General features: G+C 37.9%; 5 protein-coding genes and 1 long non-coding RNA gene across 7 annotated transcripts; 3 read left to right on the top strand and 3 right to left on the bottom strand.

Annotated features, from left to right (window-relative positions):
• Nucleotides 1–6708: 6708 nt before the first annotated feature.
• LOC103437936 (ethylene-responsive transcription factor ERN1-like) lies at nucleotides 6709–7654 on the bottom strand. The gene has a single exon (XM_008376465.4). The coding sequence runs from the start codon at nucleotides 7406–7408 to the stop codon at nucleotides 6740–6742; it is 669 nt and encodes a 222-aa protein (XP_008374687.2). The 5' UTR covers nucleotides 7409–7654; the 3' UTR covers nucleotides 6709–6739.
• Nucleotides 7655–11646: 3992 nt separating this feature from the next.
• On the top strand, nucleotides 11647–14283 carry LOC103437937 (calcium sensing receptor, chloroplastic). Its single transcript, XM_008376466.4, is given in 7 exon segments — nucleotides 11647–11918; nucleotides 12012–12164; nucleotides 12167–12234; nucleotides 12884–13117; nucleotides 13323–13450; nucleotides 13551–13682; nucleotides 13791–14283. Coding segments are annotated over 7 exon segments (1191 nt in total). The 5' UTR covers nucleotides 11647–11692; the 3' UTR covers nucleotides 14041–14283.
• LOC139197230 (uncharacterized) lies at nucleotides 12590–13553 on the bottom strand. Of its 2 annotated transcripts, none has more exons than XR_011582439.1 (2): nucleotides 13359–13553; nucleotides 12590–13119 (listed from the first exon to the last, which is right to left on the bottom strand). It is a non-coding gene; the product is annotated as an uncharacterized lncRNA (long non-coding RNA). The 2 variants fall into 2 exon arrangements; XR_011582440.1 differs by having other exon boundaries at nucleotides 13236–13370.
• A 551-nt stretch (nucleotides 14284–14834) lies between the features above and the next one.
• On the top strand, nucleotides 14835–17401 carry LOC103437939 (protein CHAPERONE-LIKE PROTEIN OF POR1, chloroplastic). The gene is made up of 5 exons (XM_008376467.4): nucleotides 14835–15133; nucleotides 15228–15319; nucleotides 15884–16266; nucleotides 16973–17049; nucleotides 17128–17401. Exons 1-5 carry the CDS (start codon nucleotides 15075–15077, stop codon nucleotides 17276–17278), a joined length of 762 nt encoding a protein of 253 aa, XP_008374689.1. The 5' UTR covers nucleotides 14835–15074; the 3' UTR covers nucleotides 17279–17401.
• Nucleotides 17402–18058: 657 nt separating this feature from the next.
• On the bottom strand, nucleotides 18059–19983 carry LOC103437940 (tetraspanin-11). The gene is made up of 2 exons (XM_008376468.4): nucleotides 19305–19983; nucleotides 18059–18561 (listed from the first exon to the last, which is right to left on the bottom strand). Exons 1-2 carry the CDS (start codon nucleotides 19806–19808, stop codon nucleotides 18250–18252), a joined length of 816 nt encoding a protein of 271 aa, XP_008374690.1. The 5' UTR covers nucleotides 19809–19983; the 3' UTR covers nucleotides 18059–18249.
• A 743-nt stretch (nucleotides 19984–20726) lies between these two features.
• On the top strand, nucleotides 20727–23967 carry LOC103437941 (enolase 1, chloroplastic-like). Its single transcript, XM_008376469.4, has 7 exons — nucleotides 20727–21624; nucleotides 22050–22357; nucleotides 22453–22607; nucleotides 22701–23018; nucleotides 23114–23260; nucleotides 23349–23399; nucleotides 23530–23967. The coding sequence occupies exons 1-7, from the start codon at nucleotides 20933–20935 to the stop codon at nucleotides 23593–23595; spliced, it is 1737 nt and encodes a 578-aa protein (XP_008374691.2). The 5' UTR covers nucleotides 20727–20932; the 3' UTR covers nucleotides 23596–23967.
• The last annotated feature ends 121 nt before the right edge of the window (nucleotides 23968–24088 follow it).

Here is a 24088-nt window from a genome sequence, read left to right as displayed (position 1 = left end):
GACATTACACCCTGGGCAAGTAAGTCTTTTCCACAAAGCAAATCACATGTATCATGCAAGGATCTGGTTTCTGTGCTCTCCCACTTCCCATACACTCGCATTCCTTCTTATTTGTATGGTCACGGTTAAGCCAAGTCAACATTTTATATTACTATTGTTTTTTGTCTTATTATCTTTATAAAAAAATCAAGGGATACTTTGGATGCGGTCCCTAGCTATCAGTATTCTTTGATTGAAACCTTGTTAGTTTTTAGTTTTTTATTGAGGTCCCTAACATTAATGTAATAATGTAAGTTACTATATTTTTTAAATTAAAAATTAAAAATTGAAATTTGTAATTGTTTATATTAATGAGATTTTAAACAAAACCCATAATTTATGGGATTAAAAATAATAAAATATAAATTATACTCTCTATTATATTGTGTGTGTGTGTGTGTGTACATATATGTATGGGTACATTATCCAAAATTAACAAAAAAAGTTATTGTACCAAAACATGGATACATTCTCAAATCAATGAAAAAGAATGTACCCATATAAGTTTAAACATGGATTAAAAAATTTGAATGGATTTTATATTAAAAAATGGTACATTTTACATATAACAAATTGATATATATGAGAATGGGTACATTGATGATTAAAAAAATTGAAAAATTATATGAATGGGTACATTTAAGATTAAAAAATTGAGAATCTTTATATATATATATATATATATATATATATATATATATATAACTAATAGGTACAAACTTAATTTAATTTAATTTTTTATTATTTTGAAAATGTTTGAATTGAAAATTAATTAGAAGTTTAATAGAGGTGTGAGTATTAAACCCTAAATTAATTACTAATTTTTATATTAAAAAATTATATAATAAACATGTAAATTCATTATTACATTAATGCTAGGGACTTGAATCAAAATTTGAGAACTAATAAGATCTTAGTCAATGAACAGTAAGAACTAGGGACCGGATACTAATTTTTCCAAAAATCAATATAAAATATTGACGTGGCTTAATCGTGACCGTACAAAATAGGAGGAGATGAGAGTGTATGGAAAGTGGGAGGGCAGAGAAGCCGGGTCCAATCACATGTATCATGCAAGGACCTGGCTTCCCTGCCCTCCCACTTCCCATCCCCTTCTATTTTGTACCGTCACGATTAAGCCACGTCAAGATTTTATATTGATTTTTTTTTATATAGAGATAATAAGACAAAAAATAATAGTAATATAAAATATTAACGTAGCTTAACCGTGACCGCACAAATTTAAGAGAATAAGAATGTATAGAAAGTGGAAGGACAGAGAAGCTAGATCCGTCATGCAAACCCAAACCCAATATAAAACAAACACTTGTTTGATTTGTTTCTTGAATTTTGACGAAAAAGTTTTGTGGTGATGGTAATGAAAAGGACATTGAAGCTGGCTATGATGACGATAAGGATTGCCACTTCGTCATGTATATTAAGGAAAGGTAAGACAAGACATCTACTGAACATCACTTCCAATCTTCACATTGAGGAGATGAAGTGGAGGGAATAAAAGGGCTCTTGCATGTGAGAAAGATTCTGTTGTCGTGTATCGAACAAATAATTTACTTCTTGAACACGTAACATTCTATTAAACGAATAATGTTACGGGTATAATATTTTAGTTGCAAGAGAGAATCTGGTTGCGTGCACTTAGAGAATTAATTTGTTAAGAGGTATTCATCAATTCCCTTCCTGAACTTGTGACCATTGGCCAATTTCCCCCCTCAACTTTAATTTTGGCCAATTTCCCCCATCAACTCTCATAATTAGTCAATTTCCCCCCTCAACTATAATTTGGCCAATTCCCCCCCTCAACTCTCATAATTAGTCAATTTGCACCCTATTGTTAATTTTTTTTAATTTTCCATCTATTTTTTTTTTCTTTCAATTTTTCTAATAACTTCCAACAAAGTACTAAAATTAACATAAACTCACCTGCATAATATAGGGTAAAATGTACAAAAACATAATACAATTAGGATGTGATATGGGTTGATTATAAGAAAAAGTTATGAACCGGGTTTAAAGCATATAGAAGAAGAAATAATAATCCTAAACTCATGGATCAGACCTATTTCAATAAAATGGGTTATTCTTAATAAGGAGTCGAAAATTATGAATTGACTAGCCATTTTTGCACTAAAGCTCGATTCTCCGCAATTTACTTGAACTTAGCTTTCACTTTTATAAAGAAAATTGTATTCACATACAAAAATGTACACATCAATCCTTTTCGTTATCAATTTTGTATAGTAAAAAATCAAATAAAATTACTCCATACTGATTTATTATGACTAATAATACTATCTATGATAAATTGTAAAATTCTAAATTTTAATCTATTTGTAATAGGATAAAGACATAGGAAAATGATTAACATACATCTTATTTAGTTTCTTACACACACTTGTTTAATTATGATCAAATTAAAAAATTAACAGTAGGGTGCAAATTGACTAATTATGAGAGTTGCGGGGAGAAATTGGCCAAATTAAAGTTGAGGGGGGAAATTGACTAATTATGAGAGTTGAGGGGGGAAATTGGCCAAAATTAAAGTTGAGGAGGGAAATTGGCCAATAGTCACAAATTTAGGGGGGAAATTGATGAATACCTCATTTGTTAATTATGTGACTAGTTTTTTTAGATATTAGGCTATTTCTATAGACAGAATAATCATGCACTTCATGCCTTCGGGCATGAAAATTGAAATCGACACATCAAATGTCGGAGAGGGACGTCACACCATTACAATTACACACCAGTAGCCTTTGCATGTGTTTTCTTCTCAATTTCATTTCATGATGACTCAAATTAAGATGAGAAGCTTCAAACGTTCATTTTGGTAAATACATTTTGATTTCTAACTAGAGGGAATCAAATTTTAAATGTATCCAGGGCGAGTCTTGAGGGTAGTCAATAATAAATTAATATAATAAACCTTGTGTCTGCTCAATAAGAAGAGTTTGAGTTTTTTATTATAGAATTTTGTTAATTATACTAGTTATAATTGTCTCTGCAAAAAGAAGTTTTTCAAAGTTAAAGTTGATTAAATCTTATCTTTGATTAACTATGTCACAATAAAAATTGAATGTGTTAGCTATTTTATCAATTGAAAAAGAATTGGTTGAAAAATTAGATTATGTAAACTTAATTAGTAAATTTGCATCTAAAACATGAGACTTATAATATTTAAGTAATATTTCTACATCTTTCTTCTTTTGATATAAACTTTAATTGATTTTGATGTAGAAATAAAAAATTTCATGTATTTAGCAATTTCTTTTTAGTACATAACAAAGTACAAAAGGTTGGAGATAAAAAAACTTTAGGATCCCACTTCGAAGACTCGCTTTGAACACCTAAATCCTCAGGACCGACCCTGAATGTATCGTATTTTGATTCTATTTTAGATGCCCCAAGAGTAAGACGAAATACATATATTATGATTATGATAGGTTTACGGTTTCATTCTCCATCACTTGAGCTAATCCTAAAGACTTGTGGCATGCATTGAGTTTTACCAACGGCGACTACATGCTTTGTCCTGACATGTTCGGATGTTCCTATAGTTTAAAATATAATCAAAGCTAATTAATTCTTCAATTTTTCTTCTAATTATTTGAATTATTTTATACGAATTCTCTTCACGCCTACAACTTCGTTGGGAGGCTCAAAAAAATTGACCAAACAGAATAATTTTTTTGTTGTTTTCCTTGTCTTTCTTTGATGATTCGGACGCGTCCTTGTTGCGTAAGATGTTAAAATTAGACTTAGCTACATGTACACGCAATCATCTTCTCTTTGCAAAATGAGGGATTTTTCAGTGTGTCAAGAAGACAATTTAGCAAATTAAAGATGCGTTTGTTTGTCCTCCTTAGCTTTCACTGGACTACACTAGACTAAATGGTAGTGTAATCCTGTGTTTGTTATGTCATATCCCGACTTAGGCTCCCACTACATCCCGAGCTCGACTCCACCGTAGCATGATATTGTCCGCTTTGGACCTTGACCACGCCATCAAGGTTTTGTTTCTGGAAACTCACGAGAACTTCCCAGTGGGTCACCCATCATGTGATTGTTCTATCGTGAACTCGCTTAACTTCGGAGTTCCTAATGAATATGAAACCAGTGAGCTCCCAAAATGTCTCGTTCTAGGTAGAGATGTAAATATACATATAAGGCTTACAAGATCCACTCTCCTGGGTGATGTGGGATGTTACAATCCACCCCCTTAGGGGCCTGACGTCCTCGTCGGCACACATCCGGCTAGGAATTGGCTCTGATACCAAATTGTCACATCCCGGTCCGAGCCCCCACCACATCCCTGGCTCGACTCCACCATAGCACGATATTGTCTGCTTTGGACCTTGACCACGCCCTCACGGTTTTGTTTATGAGAACTCACACGAGAACTTCTCAATGGGTCACCCATCATGGGATTGCTCTTGTGCAAACTCGCTTAACTTCAAAGTTCCGATGGAAATTGAAACAATCCCATGATGGGTGACCCACTGGGAAGTTCTTATGTGAGTTCCTAGAAACAAAACTGTGAGGGCATGGTCGGGGCCCAAAGCGAACAATATCGTGCTTCGGTGGAGTCAAGCCCGGGATGTGGTGGGGGTCGGGCCGGGATGTGACAATTTGGTATCATAGCCAATCCCTGGCCGAATATGTGTTGACGAGGACGTCGGACCCCTAAGAGGGATGAATTGTAACATCCCACATCGCATAGGGGAGTGGATCTTGTAAGCCTTATATGTATATTCACATCTCTACCTAGCACAAGGTATTTTGGAAGCTCACTGGCTTCGGGTTCTGTCGGAACTCCGAAGTTAAGCGAGTTCGCGCGAGAGCAATCCCATGATGGGTGACCCACTGGGAAGTTCTCGTGTGAATTCCCAGAAACAAAACTGTGAGGGTGTGGTCGGGGCCCAAAGCGGACAATATCGTGCTATGATGGAGTCGAGTCCGGGCCGGGATGTGACATGTTACACACGGAGACTAACTTTAATGAGACTCGCTTCGACTAAACCGGACTACGAGCTTCGTTAGAGGGTCTTAGCGAAACCCCCAAAATCGGGCGGACTGCTAAACCCAACTCTACAACGCTTCACACCTCCAATCTGCTCCTTCCTTGCCTCCTACAACCCTTTCAAACCCAGATCCCGCAAAACTCGAAATAAAAAAGCAAAACTTTTTCAATTTTTCCGTTTTCAAAACCAAATTCAACTCCCAAAACTTGAACCCAGAAAACCAAAAAACCCAGAAACCCAAACCAGATTCAACCCCTATCTCCTACCTTCGAGCCAATAACACATGCATCCTGCCCCCAACTCAAAATTCAACCGCTATCTCACACACGGAGGCAAAGGAAAAACAAAGGGAACAACAAAGCAAGGAGCAACTTGGTACAGAGAACAAGAGGGTGAAATAAGGGAGAAAAATGGGAGAGGGGAGGAAGACAATGGCGAAGGAAACAGTAGGAAAACATGATTCTAGAATAGAACAAAAGAAAAGGTTGAAGTAATAATATAATATTAATAAATATAAATTAAATTAATAATAAAATATTAATATGTTCAAATTAAATAATATAATATTTGAATCATGTTTCTTAGTTTGACACTACACCAAACGCTTAACTAAATCAGTACAGCTTAGTCTATTCCAAGCCAATCTAGCTTAATCCCTGAAGCTAATCCAGTCCGAGATAGTCCAGTGCAACAAACACACCCTAAGTGTATTAACATAATTAATTGAAATCTTAAAAAATTATTTTCAACTAATTGTTTTATGACACATGTTGTATAGGCACCCTAAAAAATTTCTCTTATATAATAAACCTATGATTTTTCGCATATATAAATGAATGCAGCAATGTAAATATGATATTCTAAAAAATAACATGCATATGTATACAATAAATTTTTACAATATATCAAATTTTATAACCTATTGATCATTTTTGAACACAGAAGACTAAAATGATAGCTTTTGAAAACGTCCGGTCATTTATGATAATAACTTTAAAAAAAAAAAATTAGAGTCGTTTGGGAGCTATTTTATTTTTTGTTCTCAAGATATGAAAATAATATGAGAAAATAAGGGATGATGAAGGAAGCTGTAAGGGAGCCGAAGAAATAAAGAACAAAGAATGAAAAAGAAAAAAAATTAAAAGTGAAGCTTAAAATAGTTTGGTCTGGTTTTAATCTTCATTTTGTGCAACATCACTTATACTTTATTCTACATATATCTCTCTCATGCAACATCTTTCCTCCACTCATCATCTATACCTCTCTTTTCTTCCATGAATTTCCCTTCTATTTTTAATACAATAATTAAAACTAAAAACTAAAAGCAAAATAGTTATCAAATAAACTCTTAAAGTAATTGTATATGTAAGTAACTATCTTCTTCTTTTTTTTTTTTTTTAAGTAACTATCTTACTAAATTACTCCTAAACCTCTATTTTAATTTCTTACAAAAATATATATTCCAGCCTCCATATTTCAATCTTGATGGTATAAGCATGGAAGAACACACACAAAACCTAACCATTTTCCAAAGTTGAAAATAAAAACAGTCTAATTACAAGGATTACTAGATAATTACCTTTGCTTATCTTCTTGTTTCTCTTATTTGTCACAAAAACAACGACCCAAATTTGTATATAACAGATTAAGCGACTATTTAATTAAGCCTTTTGATAACCTTTTTCTTCTTCATTATGCGCCTGTTGGCATTGAGAAGAAGAACTGAAGGAAGGAGCTACAACCACAGAAGAATAAACTTTACAACTACCAAATGAAAGTGCACAAAGCTTATTATTCCTATCCTCATCGTGATCACCATGATCTTGACCAGAAGTAGCAGCACCGCTCGATGAACAGACTATAGTTTCTTCGACAAGCGTATCAAAATCGATTCCTCTCATTTGGCTTCGATCCCACAGATTAGCCTTTGCGCTCGACACACTATTTAGAGACGATGATCTTGCATGGTTCTTCATGATTGCATGCTGAAGAAGCTGATAAAGCCTCGGATTCTTTCTCAAGATGCTGCAGTTTTCTTCATGTGTATTCAAGATGTGACATGATGGAAAGTTGGTTTTTGCATTCCTGCCTCTTAGGAGCCTAGCAGCCTTATCGTACGCCAACGCCGCCTCCTCTTCCCGATCGAAAGTCCCTAACCACAGTCTCAGCTTCTGTGAGGAGTCCTTGATCTCAGCTACCCATCTTCCTGATGGTCTTTGTCTCACTCCTAGAAACCTTTTTCCATTTTTGCTACCTTTTCTCGTGTTTTTCTCTTTGTTTTCTTGGAAAGTTTGTGTTTGGATAGCTTGGGACATTGAGGATGAGTCCATTAGATCAGTTGGAGATCACATGGGTTTGGGGTTATAGCTTTAGGCTGTGGATGAAAGAGAAGGCATTTATGCGTTATTATAGTAATATGGTGAGTGCTGTAAGAATGATGACAGGGATCATGGCATGTTGATATTGTCTCATCAGGGTTTGTTTGTTTACTAAATAAGAGATATGATAATACTAAATTAATCAGGGAATGCAGAACTCTCAAGAATAATTGCATATTCTTAATAAGGTTCTTCACAAATAAGTTGCTCAAAACTCTCAGTCACATTCAAAAACACTCAAAGTTCAGGAACCTAACTGTTATTACACGATAGTTGAAGGGCTTTTTGCCTATATTTTGATTCTTTCTCACTAACATTAACGGTTGTTAGGGGTTACACTAATTAAGTAATATTAATAATGTTAATCATTTAGAAAACGTCAAGAGAAGTGTTGATAAGCATTTGTGTTTTGTTTTTCTTCTAATTACTATTATTTTATTATGCAAGACATGGAGTTTTGTATGGAAAGGCATGCATTCGAAGCTATATATATATATATATCCGATATCGTACTTATTTGACCAGAGATTATAAGTTGTATAAATAAAGCGACTTTTTTTTTTCTCTTTTCTAATGACTATAGGTGCAAGCAAGCTTAGTTCCGAATAATTAAAGTCAGTTCTTGAGTTTTTGAGCAGGAGAATTAGCATCAGTTGCTATCAAATAATGAATAAATATAAATTTTTGGTGTTATCATCCAAGTAATTGTCATAGCTGGAGTGAAAAAGAAATTTAAAATTTTGGTTATAATTAAACATTTAATTTGGGAATTGTTATTGACATTCCAAAAATCTCATTTTACACTCCAAACTTTTTATAATAAGAAAGAAAAATACACTTGTGAGGAGTGTAGAATGAGATTTGTGGAGTGCTATCTTTTGTATAAATCAATCGACTTCAATGTCATGTTAAGAAATTTGTTGTAATATGACTTATATGGGGCTTGCAATTTCTTGCATTACCTGTTAATCCGACAAGAAACGGCACATAAATAATTAATAGGTTTCAAGTCAACCAGTTAACGAGTCAGGTCGTTATCGAGTCACCTATTAAGAACCCGTTAGGATTGTTATCAGATCATACATTCAGAATCCGTTAAGATAACAGGTATAACACGTAAACAACACGAACACGACCGTTTGTCAAGTTTAGGCATTATGCATGACAATTTCTTATATAACAATTATTACAACACGAAACGACACGACTCATAATGAGTGGGGCCGTTATTGGGTTACTTATTAAGAATTCTTTAAAATAACATGTTCTGACATGACACATACCGAATATAACAGGTATACCACAAACACGACAAATATGACTCAATTGCCAAATCTACTTTCGTCCAGAGTAAATTAGTAACAACAAATAACGTGTTAAAGTAAGACCACCATGCAGGTAGCTTGATTCCTAAGGTTTGGTAGAGCAGAAAAGGTTGAAGATGATTTAGACGTCTCCCACATGAATGGGGTTGCACACATTAATTGACACGGGTCCAAATTCATACATCACGCAAATCTTAGGGTTAGATTACTATATCAACATCGTGCCAGAGTGAGGATCTGGGATGGAATATTTGGCTCAAGTAGTTGCAGAAACGTACAAACCAATGAGGTGTCGACAGAATTATACAAGATCGCGATTAGTATATAATTAAGCTCACTGTTAACCTAATTAGGGAATACTTCAAGTTAGTATGCCTCCAATTACCAGGAAACAAAAAAGACACCTCAAAAGACCAAAATCCAAAGAGCCACAGTGTTTGATTCTAATTTATATTCACACTGCCAATATACTCGAAATTAAAAAGACCAAAAGTTTGGCACTTGTCACATAAACAATGCATAAGCTCTCTGCTTCTTTTGGTTTTATTTTTATTCAAAATTTGAATATATCCCTGCGGAGAATTGTTGTCTTCTGAAAAATAATCTGAATCTTCAGCTTTATTGTTGGATTCTTAGCGTACTTTGTCACTCTAGGAAAGAATTTTTAGGTTTCACCGAATGTGTATAATGTGTTTATTTTTTTCTCAAATAAAACTTTAGGTGTTATTAATTGTATATAATTATGTATCTATTTTCGCATCATGTGTGGTATGATTAGCCATGTAATGTTTCTTTTGTACTTGAGAATATAGTAGTAATGGTCTCTTAATTTATCAAAACGAGCAGTTCCTTTAATCAACTTTATCAGAACTTTCGTCAAAATGAGTCATGGTGTAAAGACCACGTGTGTGGTACGTGATTTATTTTGATGAAAATTCTAACAAAGTTGACGAAAAGTACCATGGTTGCACGTCTTGATGAGTTAAGGGGCTAATAGTCACACATTTTAAGTTAATGGACCATTATTCCAATTAGGTTAAAATTGAGGACTATTTCTACAATTTCCTCTTTATAATTCCTTACATTAGGATTAAAAGCTACCGAATCTCCGTCTACACAAACAGATTATTGATAAAATTCCAAAATGAACTTTTCTTTTGACCCAATTTTTTTCTCCATATCAGGAAAGACAAGAACCACTCTCCCTCTATCTCAAGCTTTGCTTCATTTGAAGACGTGGTTTAGGACACATAGATTTTGGTGCTAAATTTACAAGGTTCACCTCAATTTTGAAAATTAGCTAACTTCTGCAACTATAAGTATTGAAAACTCGATCTTCGGAATTATTATGGTAGATTAGCCTCGTTTTGTATGGTTGGAAGTTTGCAACCATAAAACTGATCCTTTACATACATACATACATCTGAGTTGATAGTTTACACATGAGTTCTAGTTCTTCAACTTTCCATTTTGTAGCCCAATAACAGCAAGTATTGGCATTGCTATCTTCCTCAACTTCTCCAATGTGGATTTGGCAACTTATAAGAATGCACACTGCATGTATCTTTAACTTAGCCATTTCTATCCAATCCTAGCGATCAAACAAGGCATTTGAGTTTGTGGTTTTATTTTCTTTTCATATTTAGTAAATCTATTACCATTGGTCCCTCAACTCATCAAAACGTGCAGCTATGGTCCCTTAACTTTAATTCAACTGGAGAATTTGTCTCTTAACTTTAACCGAATTGTAGCAATGGTCCTTCCAACATAACTCATTTTGACAAAAATTTTGACGTAGTTAACGAAAAGGACCATAATTACACACTTTGATGAGTTGAGAGACCCTAATTATATAAATGGTTATTCCAACATAACTTATTTTGACAAAATTTTGACGAAATTGATGAAAAAGACTATAGCTACACATTTTGATAAGTTGAGGTACCAATGGTAATGGGTTTTTAGTTGAGGGACCATTGCTCCAATTTGATTAAAGTTGAAGGACCATTGCTACAATTTACTCGTATTTTTATGCACAATTGAAAAAAGTCTATGAAGAAAAAAATTAATTAGTTATATCAAAATATTTTCAACATATTTTTTAAGAGATGGCCGAACAATACTCATACACATTTTGCGCAAGGGTGGAGCTATCTAAGGCCCAGAGGGGGCATCCGCCCCCACTCAGATTTTTGGGTGATGAAAAAAATTGTCATGCCAATTAAAACAACAATTAAATTTTTGATTTTGGTTCCGAATATTCCACGTTTTCTAACCTAAATCAAACTCAATTGAACTGGGGTTTCATAAATAGCTTGGATTCAACCGATGAAGTATCATAACTTGATATAAAAATTTTACTGCAAAGTATTTTATATGAATTTACTTCATCCATTCGTGACATTACAATTTAAAATTTAACTTTTTAATTTAGAGATTTTTCATTGTATCTGACCCTCAACAACTTAACACCCATTATTTTACTTGGTTGTTTTAGGACGCCCCCAGTCAAAAACATTTCTAGCTCCGTCCTTGATTTTGCAAGTATTATAATACCGAGTATTTATTAATATTAACCAAAATTTAACACCTAATTTCATAAATGTCATATTTTATAAAAACTTTTCAAATAGAGCAAAAAACTCATGTGAATAGTCCTAAATACCCATGAAATAAAAAACATTTGAATAGATCTACTCTACACCGTTAAACATTTGAATAGATTTACTTTATCGAAAAATCACAATTTTACATTAAAAAATCAAACCTGGTATTATTTATTTTACCATTTATTTTATCTTTATCCTTAAAACTTAAAATTTTCAAACCATTTTTTTTAGTTTTCTTAAAGAAATGCAGACAAAAGACACTCATCATCTGCCACTCAGACTAAGTGGGAGAGGTGGCAACGATGGCGGTGGAGATGGCCATCAGAGCTTCCGCCACCCCAAGACCCTCCCTGCCTCCACCCAAACTTTCTCTCAAGCCACCCAAATTTAGACCCACCTCTGTTTCCCTACCAACATCAACCACAATCTCCCTTTTAGGCCTTTTCACCTCCCCCATTGAAGCCAAAGCTTTCAGCCTCTCCAAGGACCAGATTGTCTCATCACTCACTGAAGAAAGAACTGTATAAAGTTGTTTTCTTTGAATTGGGTTTGCCGCCAATTGTTCAAACTTCAAAGTTCTGATCTTTCTGGTTTTGTTGCATGAATTGGCCGGTGGAGCAGACGATATTGATCAGATGCAGCAAGTGGGTTCGACAGTTTTCGACGGCACGGCGCATGTTCTGGAATCTGTTCTGAATGCAGTGAAGCCCGGCATTGATGCGGCGTTGCCGATTGGGAAACAGGCCGGAGAGCAGGCGCTGAAGATTGCTTCTCCGGCAAGATTGCCCAAGAAGCAATCCATGGCTCTGGGGTTGACATACAGACTGTACTCAGTGCTGCAAAGGTTTTTACTTCAACAATTCAGTTGCTACTTGCAATAATCTATCCGCAATTTATTAAAAAGCTCAATGAATTGCTTGTTTTCAGAGCATAACTACACATGCAATCAGAAGGTGGTTCGAACTTCGAATTGAGATTTGATTTCGGGTACCTGACTATTGGATATCTATAAGCAATGCAATTTTCGTTTCTAAGACCTAGTAATTTTTCAAATGTAGTTGTTTTCTCTTTGTATAAGAGATATTAAGGGAGGGGGGAATTCGAACTCGGACCTTGGATGCAAAGGAGAATGCTCTTAACCAACTGAGTTACAGACGCCACTAAATGTCGTTGCTTTAGGTTCATAATGTCAGTGAATGTTTTGGTGAACTTTCGATTTCACGTGCATGATTGTTTTTAAAATACTTACAAGGTGTGTAGTGTTCATTTCCTGAAACTTGAAAATTTTAGGAAATGTAGTTGTTTGAGGTTCACTACGTCAGGATATAGTTTCATAAATATAATGTAGCTGGAAGCAGTCTCATTCATCGCTAGTAGAGCATTGACGCACTTCCATATAAATTTAGGTGAACAAATTGTAAGGTAGACTTGTGTACAAAGTATTCTGTTTACTCAAATTAAATACGCTGACTGAACGATCGATTTGGTCTCAGACGGTAGCTGATGCAGCAGGGCAGACCACCGAAGCAGTTGAAGAGGCCAAGCCCCTTGCATCATCAACTATCCAGACCATCTCATCTGCAGATCCTATTGTCATTGCGGGAACTGCTGGAGCTTTATTCCTCGCATACCTCCTTCTTCCTCCCATCTGGTCTGCCCTCTCTTTTAGCCTCCGTGTCCGTGGTTATCAAGGTATATAAGCTTATTACGAAATGGAATTGCTTCATGTCTGTAAAAGGGTACACATATTTGAAACAACAATAAACAGTGATATATCCTGCTTGAAATAGCTTGTAGAACTGCATTTATGCACCATATCGATTAGTTTCAAATTCGAGTACTTACATTAAGAAGATATAAAGCTGATTGAGATTGCAAGTTTTGGTTCAGATGGACTAAATATGCTATGGTTTTGTGTTGTACTAACTCTAGGTTCGCTTACTCCTGCTTATATCAACAAAGAATTACCTTCTGATAGATATTCGACCAGAGAAGGACAAGGACAAGGCTGGCATTCCCCGCCTACCATCGAGTGCTGAAAGCAAAATGATTGCCATTCCGTGAGTAACTTCTCCCCGGCATCCTCAACCCTCTAATTTGTACCCTTTCTGCATCCCATTTATGAACTCTTCGTCGCCTCTAATATTTTTTTCCATCCAGTTTGGAAGAACTACCGAACAAATTGAGAGGCCTTGTCAGAAACGCGAAGAAAGTAGAGGCAGAGATAGCAGCTCTCAAGATTTCTTACCTCAAGAGAGTTAACAAAGGCTCCAGCATCGTGATCCTGGACTCGTGAGTTCTTTCGTATTAAGCTCCAACTCTTAAAATTTACTACCGGATCATATTAAGTAGCTAAATTACGACATCACTTTCGTTCTTGTTTTTGTTTCGCGTAAATAGGTAGTCGGATTCAGGAAAAATAGTTGCAAGAGCACTAACCCGTCTAGGCTTTAAGAACTGTTGGACAGTAGCAGATGGGTCCTCAGGAAGCAAGGGATGGTTACAGAGCCGTTTAGACACAGATTCGTACAATTCATCTTTCGCCGAGGTCATTTCGCCGTCAAGAGTCGTCCCAGCAGCGGTGAGACGTTTTGGCACAACCAGCACATCCGCAGAGTCTGGTCGAAAGCTTCTTCCTGGATCCGACTGAGTAGCTTCTAAATCATTTCTTGTGTGATTCTTTGATGGATGTTAGTTGGTCTATTTTGTAATTCAATTCTGACCTCTATATATTCTAGTTTTTTTTATACAAACGATATTGATGAAGAAGAGGAATCGAACTCAGAACTTCGGGTGCAAGAAAAATACTTTTAATCATAGGAGATGTAAATCGATCGGAGCGTGTAATAATTTTTATACTAACGAAGGCGCAAAGCTGATTTTTGGGTGTTAAGTGACACTTTTTTTTTTTTTTAAACAATCGATATTATCTAAGAACTAAGGGGAGGGGGCAACGCTTAGCTTTATAATGGACTAGCAATAATGTGGTTTAAATTTGCATTTGGCGAGAATCAAACATAAGACCTCTCACTTACAAGTGAAGAGGAATACCACTAGACTATAGTACTTAGTAACTAAGCTACCGTTTGGTACGTGGGATGGGATCGAACGGAGTGGGACGAGGCGTTCCGTTTCATGTTTGGTGCGCCTAAAACGGGTGGAACGCGTTGTTCCACGGGACGAATTTTGGGTGAATTTTCGTTCCGCCTCACTCCCTAGAATGACTTGTTCCACATCCGTGGAACACAAAATTATAACCTCTCCGTCTCCTTCTTCTTCCTCCTAGTTTCCATCCGAATGCATCTTTGCTCCCTCTCCGTTTCGTCCCGTTCTGTCTCGTCCCATTCCGTTCCGTCTCGTTCCATCTGCATACCAAACGATACCTAAATGACACATTTTTAGTTACAAGAAGTAAAATGAGACTAAAATTGAGATTCGAGGGCATTGATGTAAATAAGCCAAAAAGGGGTGCGCACTGCGCATAGTAATACAAAGGTAGTTGGGGTCGGCCTACTCTGTTGACATACACAAGGCAGCGGATATCGTTATTCCTCTTCCATCCCCAGCCACCACCAAAAGCCCCGTTTGAGTTGCAGCTTCGGAGGCTGTTTCCATGACGTCAAACCACCATTCGGATTAGGGTTTTCTCCGTTCGCAGACTTCCCCCAGAAAAAAAATAAAATCATGGCCTCCGTCTCCGTCTCCTCCCCCAATTTCACCACCACTTTCCTCGGCCCCAAACTGTACTCTCTCTCTCCTCTCTCTCTCCTCTCTTTCCTCTCTGTTGATATGTATATATATGTTATTATATCTATTGATTTGTCTATTTTCTTGCAGTAAATTTCTCGAAAATTCGAAGAAGCTGCGAACTTGTTTCTCCGTTGTACGAGCTCCTAGATGTGCTGCTGCTGCTGATACATCTTATGGAGGTAAAGTTCATTTCAAACTTTCTCCAAGTGAAAGTTTTTAGCTCTTTTTATTGTAATTTGGGGAATTTCTGTTATTCATTTGTTGCCTGATTTCACTGTTCAAGACTCAGAATTTAGATTGTAGGATGGGGCAGATTTGTGGCACCAATTTTTTTACACAACTTTTGACATGTTTTTGCAGTGCCCACCTTGTAATGTATTTTAACGATTTGAACCGTCTTTTGTAGTAAGGATAAAAGACACAAACTTTTGCTTCTGCTAGTTGAAATTTAGTTGATTGCAATTAGCAAGCAAAGTTTTTGTGAGCATCGAAATTCAAGTAGTTGTGTCTGTCACTCCGCTCTTTTTCGTCCCTCGGATGGATTGGCAGCTATCCATTGTGCTATGTGGTGAATGATTAAAACGCGAGCTTGAAGGATAACTCTTTTTTATTATACCCGACCCTTAGAACTTACATTGGATATGTAGTACCAGTGCTTAGTGGTTTAATATATCTGCCTTGAGAGTTCCTCCAGGATAAGTGGATGGCTCCCCTTTGCTCATTTCCCTTTGTTGCCTCTGTAGGTAATGCTCCAAAATTCCCTAGAATCAGTGTTTGGGATCCGTATAAACGTCTTGGTGTGACCTATGATGCGTCTGAGGAAGAAATTTGGGGATCGCGCAATTTTCTCTTGCAACAGTATGCTGGACATGAAAGAAGCGAAGAATCAATTGAAGCTGCTTTTGAGAAAATCTTGATGACCAGCTTCCAGCAGAGGAAGAAAACAAAAATTAATCTGAAGAGCAAGTTAAAAAAGACGGTTGAAGAGTCTCCGCCTTGGGTTAAGAACTTGCTCAATTTTGTGGAAGTTCCTCCTGTTGAAGTTATCTTTAGAAGATTGTTCCTCTTTACGTTCATGGGTGGCTGGAGTATCATGAACTCAGCTGAAGGTGGACCTGCATTTCAGGTTTGTTCCAAATTTTCTGTTGTGATTGACAATGCTCGAATGGCCTTTTATCTTTTAATCACACCTGATGCCATTTTTATCATTTTCTGTTATCCAAGTGAAGCCCTCGGTCATAGTAATTGAATGCGTAGGCTAATATCGGCTTGTCCTTAGTGCATCCTTTATCGGAAGCATCGATTTAAAACTTGTTTTATTTGTGACTGATTTGTGCAAGTTAGGGGCGGAGCTTTACTCTCTAGTTAGACATTGGTTTTTTCGCTATGCTATTCTTAGATATCCGTTAAGCCTTTCATGAAACATCTTCGTTTGTTCACAATGTGGATGATATCTTTGATTGAGTTGCTCTCGTCATATGATGAGCCCCAACACTTTGGAATAGAATATGGTAGTGGCATTGTGGCAGTCTCTTTGTGAAGCATGCCTTGCTGACACATTTAGACTTTAGATAGTCCTTTCTCGACGTACATAGCAAATGCCTACCTTCTTTTGCTGAATCCAACATTGGAATCTTTATGTTGTTTTTCTCCTGTATCTCCATCCTTCCATGCTTTTCTATCATAGATTCATACTAGTAAATGCACCCTTCCCCGTTGTTGATATTTGATTAAAACACTATAATTTGCATATAAGTACGCAGAAAATAGATTACGCAGTTGGTGCCCCTGTTTTTGGAACTTGCAATCAATCGAAATGTTTGTTACTACAGGTGGCGGTATCCTTGGCAGCGTGCATCTATTTCCTCAACGAGAAGACAAAGAGCTTGGCCAGAGCTTCCATTTTTGGGTAAGTTTGGACAGTAGCCATAGTTGTCTACCTTCTTCCCTCACTCTTCTCGTTACTTACACATTGCTGCCATTGCAGACTTGGAGCTCTTGTCACTGGTTGGGTATGCGGTTCGGTTTTGGTCCCGAATATTCCATCAATGCTGTTACACCCGACTTGGACCCTCGAACTTGCGACCTCACTCGTGGTATATCTGTTCTTGTTTCTTGCTTGTACCTTCCTCAAGTAGTAGAACTCAAATTATTTTGTCAGGTTTCCATCGGTTAGAATTCACATTTTTCTGGTAGTTGTGAACTGAGCCAAAGCTTGTATGCTTCGTTTTAATGAATTACGGGTACGCCACTTCAATTTACTCCCTAACGCTAGATTTGACCCAATTTCATCCAATTTTTCGTCAACTGGCGTCTTGTCTTGTGAGAGACATGCGATTCACTTTTGAGGATAAACCCGTCTATCCAGTATCCACCTTCCATCTCTTTTTCATCCGAGAAAGGGAAAGCCGGGATACAAGACGGTAAATAACCTACTGGGCCGGGTCTTGTTATATCGGGTCCGAATATGGGCTGACTTGGTCTACTAATTGGAGAGTGAAATCCATTATCATGAGCCATAAAGAAAATAGACGGTGTGGATAGCATCAAAATGGTTGCCACATAAAAACGGACGGTGTGGATAGCATCATAATATGAGTTCGCATACCAATCTACGAACTCTTACCCTGAACTATAAGGGATAAATTAGATTGCACGTCCCTAACAACTAAGGAATGTGTATTGTTCGTTTAACTGCCTACTACGAAAATTAATCGAGTTTTGTTCGTAAGAAATCAAACCGTTAAAATCATCGAAATTCAGGAATAACAATATTGATTGCATTCGACGAATTTTTTTTATTTATTTTCCCATATCTCACCGATATAGGGGAGAGGTTTGGATTTTACCCCTTTTCCATATCGATAGTTGATTTCTTTTATTTTGCGTACGCATCAAATTAAACAGACTCAAGCATGTACTAATTAAGTAATTAACTAATCAAATAAGTACTTAAAACCAATGTAAACAACAACACTACACGCACCTAGATAGCTAGGATCAATCCTACACGATGATAAACAACATCTGAAGTAACTAAAACAATTGAATTAGTTTGAACTAATACTACAGCTGGGATGGATTATCTATCATAATTAAGCTAATCAAATCAAGCGCCGCCTCTAAATTTGTTGTAAGTACTGAAGCGATTGTTCTTGGTAGCACAGCAGCCGACGCAGTAGATGAGAATCACCAGTACAATAACACACCCGTTAAATATGGCCAAGTTCCTCCACTGCTTCCTGATGTTTGCCAGCACTCCTCCCTTGCACGACTCGCACTCGTAGCACAGCTTCTTCTGCTCGTTGCTCCACGTTTTGCAGTCGCTGTCTCCGACCGCCGGCCCTTTTTTCGGAACTTCCCAGAACGTCGCGTTCTTGTACTCGAATCCGCAGTAGGACGGCGGCTTGCAGCAACCAGACTGATCATCGTATAAACATTTGATTAGTTAGTCCAAATTTTATGAGCAAAAATCATTGATTAATAACACATCAGTACGTAACTCAACGTAGACGCTCAAACCCTAACAGCGCATGCAGTCCAAAATGTAAACCAAAATCCAAATTAATTTTTTCATTCAACAAACGACGTACGCTATTGTCGTTGTATTACTAAAATAAATACAAATCACGACTTTTAAATTGATAATATATGTGAAGCAAAGACATAAAAAAAAAAAGAAATTTAGTTACTCATTTATTTGATTATATGGTCGGACTCAAACTCTATAATAATTTATGGAGTTAATTTTGGAGTAATAGACCAAAATAAATAAACAAATCCAAAAACAAAATGGTGATTAATTAATAAACATTTTGTAACAATTTTGTAAATATGGATGTAAAATAAAAACGACTAAACCCCTTTTTAACCTAATTAAATCTTACCACAGTTTTCTGCAGGCCATAAATATTACTCTAATTATTTTTGACAAATGATAGGCAACTTTACTCTAAATTCTATAAAATTAGAGAGAAGCGGATTCGCAAAACAATCACTAATCTAATTAACTTCAATAGTGACCCAGTGACACTACTGATATATTTTTTTTGGTCGCGAATATATGTGTGTATATATATACGTATTGAATCAGACCCAAAATTATATAATTAAATAATTAAGTTATTAATAAATTAAAATTAAAAATCGAGAAAAATAACCAACCTGTATAGGAGACAAGTTTTTCTTGTAGAATTCGGCCTGGGATTCATGAACGTCGCCGCCAAGACTCTTGCAAATCTGCGCATCGATCAAGCAACTCTTGATGGGACCCCAGTTCTTATCATTCACCACGTAATGCTGCATCCAGTGCGAGAAGTCTCCGCTCTTGTACTCCTTGTACCCTCTCCCGGAAACCACCTGCCCTATCCCCTTGTTCGTCACGAGAATGGCGAACACGGTGAACACGATGAGCCCGATGATGACCACGAAGACAACGATTAAGTAGATGTAGAGGAGAGAGTTGAGTCGGCAGCAGGAGCCGGTGAGCCCTAGAAGGGACACCACGCAGAAGAAGACGCCGCCGATGATGAGCGGAGTTTGGAGAACTTTTTGGCAGTGGGTGCCGCCGTGGATTTGGAAGTAGATCCCGGCCCCGATGGAGGCGAGGCCGAGGAGGAGGAAGAGAAAGTTTAAGATCCCCACCACCGCGTTGCTTACGCGAAACATTGTTGGTAATGGTATTCTGAAAACTAAAAACGAAATGATGGAAAACAAGAAACCCTAATTCTCGATTCGCCGGTGCTTTGTTTCTTTTGAAAACTGAAAACGAAACAATAAAACGAGAAACGAAGAGAGGCAGAGACTGAGAGGCAAGGGAAAGGAGGACTCGTTTTTTGTGTGTATGCTTATCTGTTTAAGTAACTGTTTTATAGGAGTTTAATACGACGTAAACGGTTGCAATTTTTGGTTTTTTTTAATTTTGAATGGGCGTCTCCGAATGGGACTCGGTTTTCGAATTATTTACGGATTTGGGATTCTCACGTTGTATTCGAGTCGGAGGCAACACGTGTCGAGGCGATAAATAGGACACGTCGTGTTTACCGTTGCGGTTAACCCTGGGAGTCCAAAATTTGAAAAGGATGTGTAAAACTGAGTCATGCACGTAGTGAAGAACGCCTGCTGTTTAGAGGGAGACGGTTTGATAGTGCGACGTGAACCAACGTGGAAATTTCAAATATTTTTTACATAATTATTTTCTATGCATAAATGAAAGTAAATTTTTGTTTATATTAGACATTTTTGTATATTTGGTGGTGTGGTCAGGATTCGAATGTTGGGAGCCTTAGTGTTAAAGGTTCAAGTTTTTAATAGATACAGAGCATGAAGCAACAATAACAAAAGTGACATGTACGTGCCAAATATTTGAAAGGTCATCGGAAGACCTTTACATATATATCTCTCATACTCCAGGTGATCTTGGGAATCTAGGATCACCTTGGTCCCATTGTACATCCGCCACTGATGGTTAGAGTATCCTCTATTACTTTTGGGACTTGGATTATCAGGGGTGAAAAGAAAGCAAGAGTTAGTAAAAAATCTAAAGTACACAACTCGTTTTATGTAGGTTTCTCTTGAGGTAGCAGATAAAGTATTTTTCTCTTGGAGAAATTTTGTTTATTTTATCCTTAGTTTCAAAGAGAGATAATTACAAATTTACCCTCATTATATTGGGTTGTGTGTGGCCCATAAGCTGATTAATGCCTTACCAACTTCTCCTTCGGTTTGGGCTCAAAAGTCCAAATTTAGTTGTGCGGGACCCAAAATTTTCGAAGTAGTTAAACGGACCCCGCATGCCACCTCAGCACAGAAACCCACGCGCACACGCACGTGACGCACAGCCCTCTACCTTCCCCTCTCAAAGCTGGCTGCTTCAGTCTCAACGGCCAAACGACACCACCAACCAACCAACCAACCAACCCACATTATATTCATCGCCTCCTCGACGGATTTTCCCACACTTTCTCACCACTTTAAATCTCTCTCCCCCAAAACTTTCTCACCCTCCAAACACTTTTCTCTCTCTAAAACTCTCTCTCTCTCTCTCTCGAAATTTAAACATGGCTCTAGCTACCCAGCCCACCACTAACCTCCTCCAAAACCCCTTCCTCTCCTCCAAACCCCAACCCAGACCCCAGCAGCTCCCCACGGCCGTCCCCTGCCCGGCCCGGCGTCGTTCAGGCTCCGTCCAATGCTCCGTCGCCGTCGCGCCCGCCGCGGCCTCCAAGGTCTCCAAGGAGTACAAGGTCAAGTCGGTGAAGGCGAGGCAGATCATTGATAGCAGGGGCAATCCGACCGTCGAGGTTGATCTGGTCACCGACGATCTGTATCGATCGGCCGTGCCCAGTGGCGCCTCTACCGGAATCTACGAGGCGTTGGAGCTCAGGGACGGTGACAAGGCGGTCTACGGCGGGAAAGGTGTGCTCACTGCTGTGAAGAATATCAATGAGATTTTGGGACCCAAGCTCATTGGCGTCGATGTCAGGTTAATTAAGCTTAATTATTTTTGTTTAATCACTCTTATAGTTAACCCATTTCTTAATTCTGTTTAGTAATAGTTTAGCAATAGATGTTAGAAAAAGTTCACAAATTTTGGTAAAGTTAAAGAAAAATTTACTAAGGGACCGTTAGGAAGCCCATCGGGGACTTCTATCGTAAGCACTTATGCTCATAAGTGCTCTTGCTCCAAGTGATTTTGTTAGAAGCATGTCGGAATCTTCACTAAAAATTCAAGTGCTTTTCAAGAAAGCACAGGGATTTGCCCCTTCAAACGGTGTCTGAAGCATTTTTGGCTGCCTGAAAGCACTTTTAGCCATTCCAGAAGCTGTTTGATTATGTTTATATGAATTGTTGAGGCGTATTTGCTGTGTGAAGTTCTGAAATTTTTGCTCTTCGTTTCATTTTTCCAAGAAATCAAAATGAGGTCGATGCACTTATGCTGGAAATCGATGGAACCCCAAACAAGTCGAAACTGGGGGCCAATGCCATTTTGGGAGTATCTCTGAGCGTGTGTAGAGCGGGAGCAGGAGCAAAGGGAGTGCCATTGTACAAGCACATCCAGGAAGTGTCGGGAATAAAGGAGCTCGTTATGCCTGTCCCGGCTTTCAATGTGATCAATGGAGGCAGCCATGCTGGAAATAATCTGGCAATGCAGGAGTTTATGATCCTGCCTGTGGGTGCATCCTCGTTCGCTGAGGCACTCCGCATGGGTAGTGAAGGTTAGTCAGATTTCTTATTCATTTTCGGCCTATGACCGCTTGACTTGTTATCGATTAACTGAGTTTTCAGCGTCTTTTGTATTTGCACGGAACAGTTTACCATACACTAAAGGGAATTATCAAGGCAAAATATGGACAGGATGCTTGCAATGTTGGAGATGAAGGGGGGTTTGCTCCCAATGTGCAGGATAACAGGGAGGGACTGGTTTTGCTCATTGATGCTATCGAAAAGGCTGGTTACACCGGAAAGGTAGGACCGTAGTAGGCGTTGGCATTCTTTATCTCTTGCAAATGAACTTACAGAAATATGTTATGTGGACTCACAGCAATGTCAACGATGCAGATCAAAATCGGAATGGATGTTGCAGCCTCGGAATTTCTCACTAAAGAAGGGAAATACGATCTCAACTTTAAGAAACAACCAAATGACGGAGCCCATGTGCTCTCTCCTCCGAACCTTGGCGAGCTGTACAAGGAGTTCATTAAGGAATTCCCGATTGTGTCCATTGAAGATCCATTCGACCAAGACGATTGGAGCTCGTGGTCTTCACTTCAGTCTTCTGTCGATATCCAACTCGTCGGAGATGACTTGTTGGTCACAAATCCAACAAAAATTGCTGAAGCCATTCAGAAGAAGGCATGCAATGGCTTACTTCTAAAGGCGAGCATATTTGATTGCAGTTGTTTTCCAATAAATGGTATCAACCTTGTGATTTGAGTATCTTGATGAGCTCATTTTCTTCCTCTGAATTGCAGGTCAACCAGATTGGCACAATAACTGAATCTATTCAGGCAGCACTCGATGCGAAAGCTGCAGGTTGGGGTGTCATGGTCAGCCACCGGAGTGGAGAAACTGAAGATAACTTTATCGCTGATCTTTCCGTTGGCTTGGCCAGTGGACAGGTTTGTTGGCTAATTTCTATAACTATGCTATCGATCATTCGACTTCATTTGTACACGAAGTTGACGGATTTCATTTTGTTCCGTATAGATCAAGACCGGAGCTCCCTGCCGGAGTGAGCGGTTGGCCAAGTATAATCAGGTAAAAACTGGAACAATTCCGTTCCCCCAACACCATCAACTTATGACTTGTTTTCCTGAAGGTGTACAAAGCATTTGAATTGAAGAGTGACTGAAATTCTCTCTTCATCTGTGTTTTGATTTGGATGCAGCTTCTGCGTATTGAAGAGGAACTCGGCAATGTGCGTTATGCTGGCGAAGCTTTCAGATCTCCGTAAGCTTCGAAATTTTTACTAGATCATTCATTCAAGTCATCTAAGCATCCATCCAATTCAGATTTCCTGGAAAATCTACACAAATTCTTATAGAGGTTATCAAGTTAGGTGTCTTTAGGGTAGTTCCATGTGCCGAATTCTGGGCACAAGACACCGGGCTTCTTCGTCTTCAATCCAAACATCTCGGTCAATAAAGAAGTTGCTGGTCTCGATCAATCATCTTCATGAGTTTATATGGAACCGGTCGAACGACAGGCATCCAGTTCGACTTTGTAGTTCTTGTGTGGCATTGTAATGTAATGCACTGTATCATATTTCAACTTGTCGACTAAATCTTGAAATGTTTTAGAGGCACAACATCATTTACCTTTGAAAGCGTTTTTGAGTTCCCAAATCGCTTTGTCATTTCAACGACAGCATTAACCATCGGAGGAGTGTCCTGTGATGTGTTTTCGAGTGTGGACGTGACCATGTTTGAATGACACAACAAAGCATC

This window comes from Malus domestica, chromosome 06 (assembly GCF_042453785.1).
Source record: "Malus domestica chromosome 06, GDT2T_hap1".
Taxonomy (NCBI): Eukaryota; Viridiplantae; Streptophyta; class Magnoliopsida; order Rosales; family Rosaceae; genus Malus; species Malus domestica.
This window is presented reverse-complemented; position numbering and strand designations above follow the sequence as displayed.

Coding starts and splice junctions, on each gene's coding strand:
- LOC103437936 (XM_008376465.4), bottom strand. CDS start 7,408: ATGGACTCATCCTCAATGTCCCAAGCTATCCAAACACAAACTTTCCAA.
- LOC103437939 (XM_008376467.4), top strand. CDS start 15,075: ATGGCCTCCGTCTCCGTCTCCTCCCCCAATTTCACCACCACTTTCCTC. Junction 16,267..16,972: donor AAGGTGGACCTGCATTTCAG/GTTTGTTCCAAA, acceptor TTGTTACTACAG/GTGGCGGTATCCTTGGCAGC. Junction 17,050..17,127: donor GCCAGAGCTTCCATTTTTGG/GTAAGTTTGGAC, acceptor CTGCCATTGCAG/ACTTGGAGCTCTTGTCACTG.
- LOC103437940 (XM_008376468.4), bottom strand. CDS start 19,808: ATGTTTCGCGTAAGCAACGCGGTGGTGGGGATCTTAAACTTTCTCTTC. Junction 18,562..19,304: donor AAAACTTGTCTCCTATACAG/GTTGGTTATTTT, acceptor TACGATGATCAG/TCTGGTTGCTGCAAGCCGCC.
- LOC103437941 (XM_008376469.4), top strand. CDS start 20,933: ATGCCACCTCAGCACAGAAACCCACGCGCACACGCACGTGACGCACAG. Junction 21,625..22,049: donor CTCATTGGCGTCGATGTCAG/GTTAATTAAGCT, acceptor CATTTTTCCAAG/AAATCAAAATGAGGTCGATG. Junction 23,261..23,348: donor TTGGCTTGGCCAGTGGACAG/GTTTGTTGGCTA, acceptor TGTTCCGTATAG/ATCAAGACCGGAGCTCCCTG.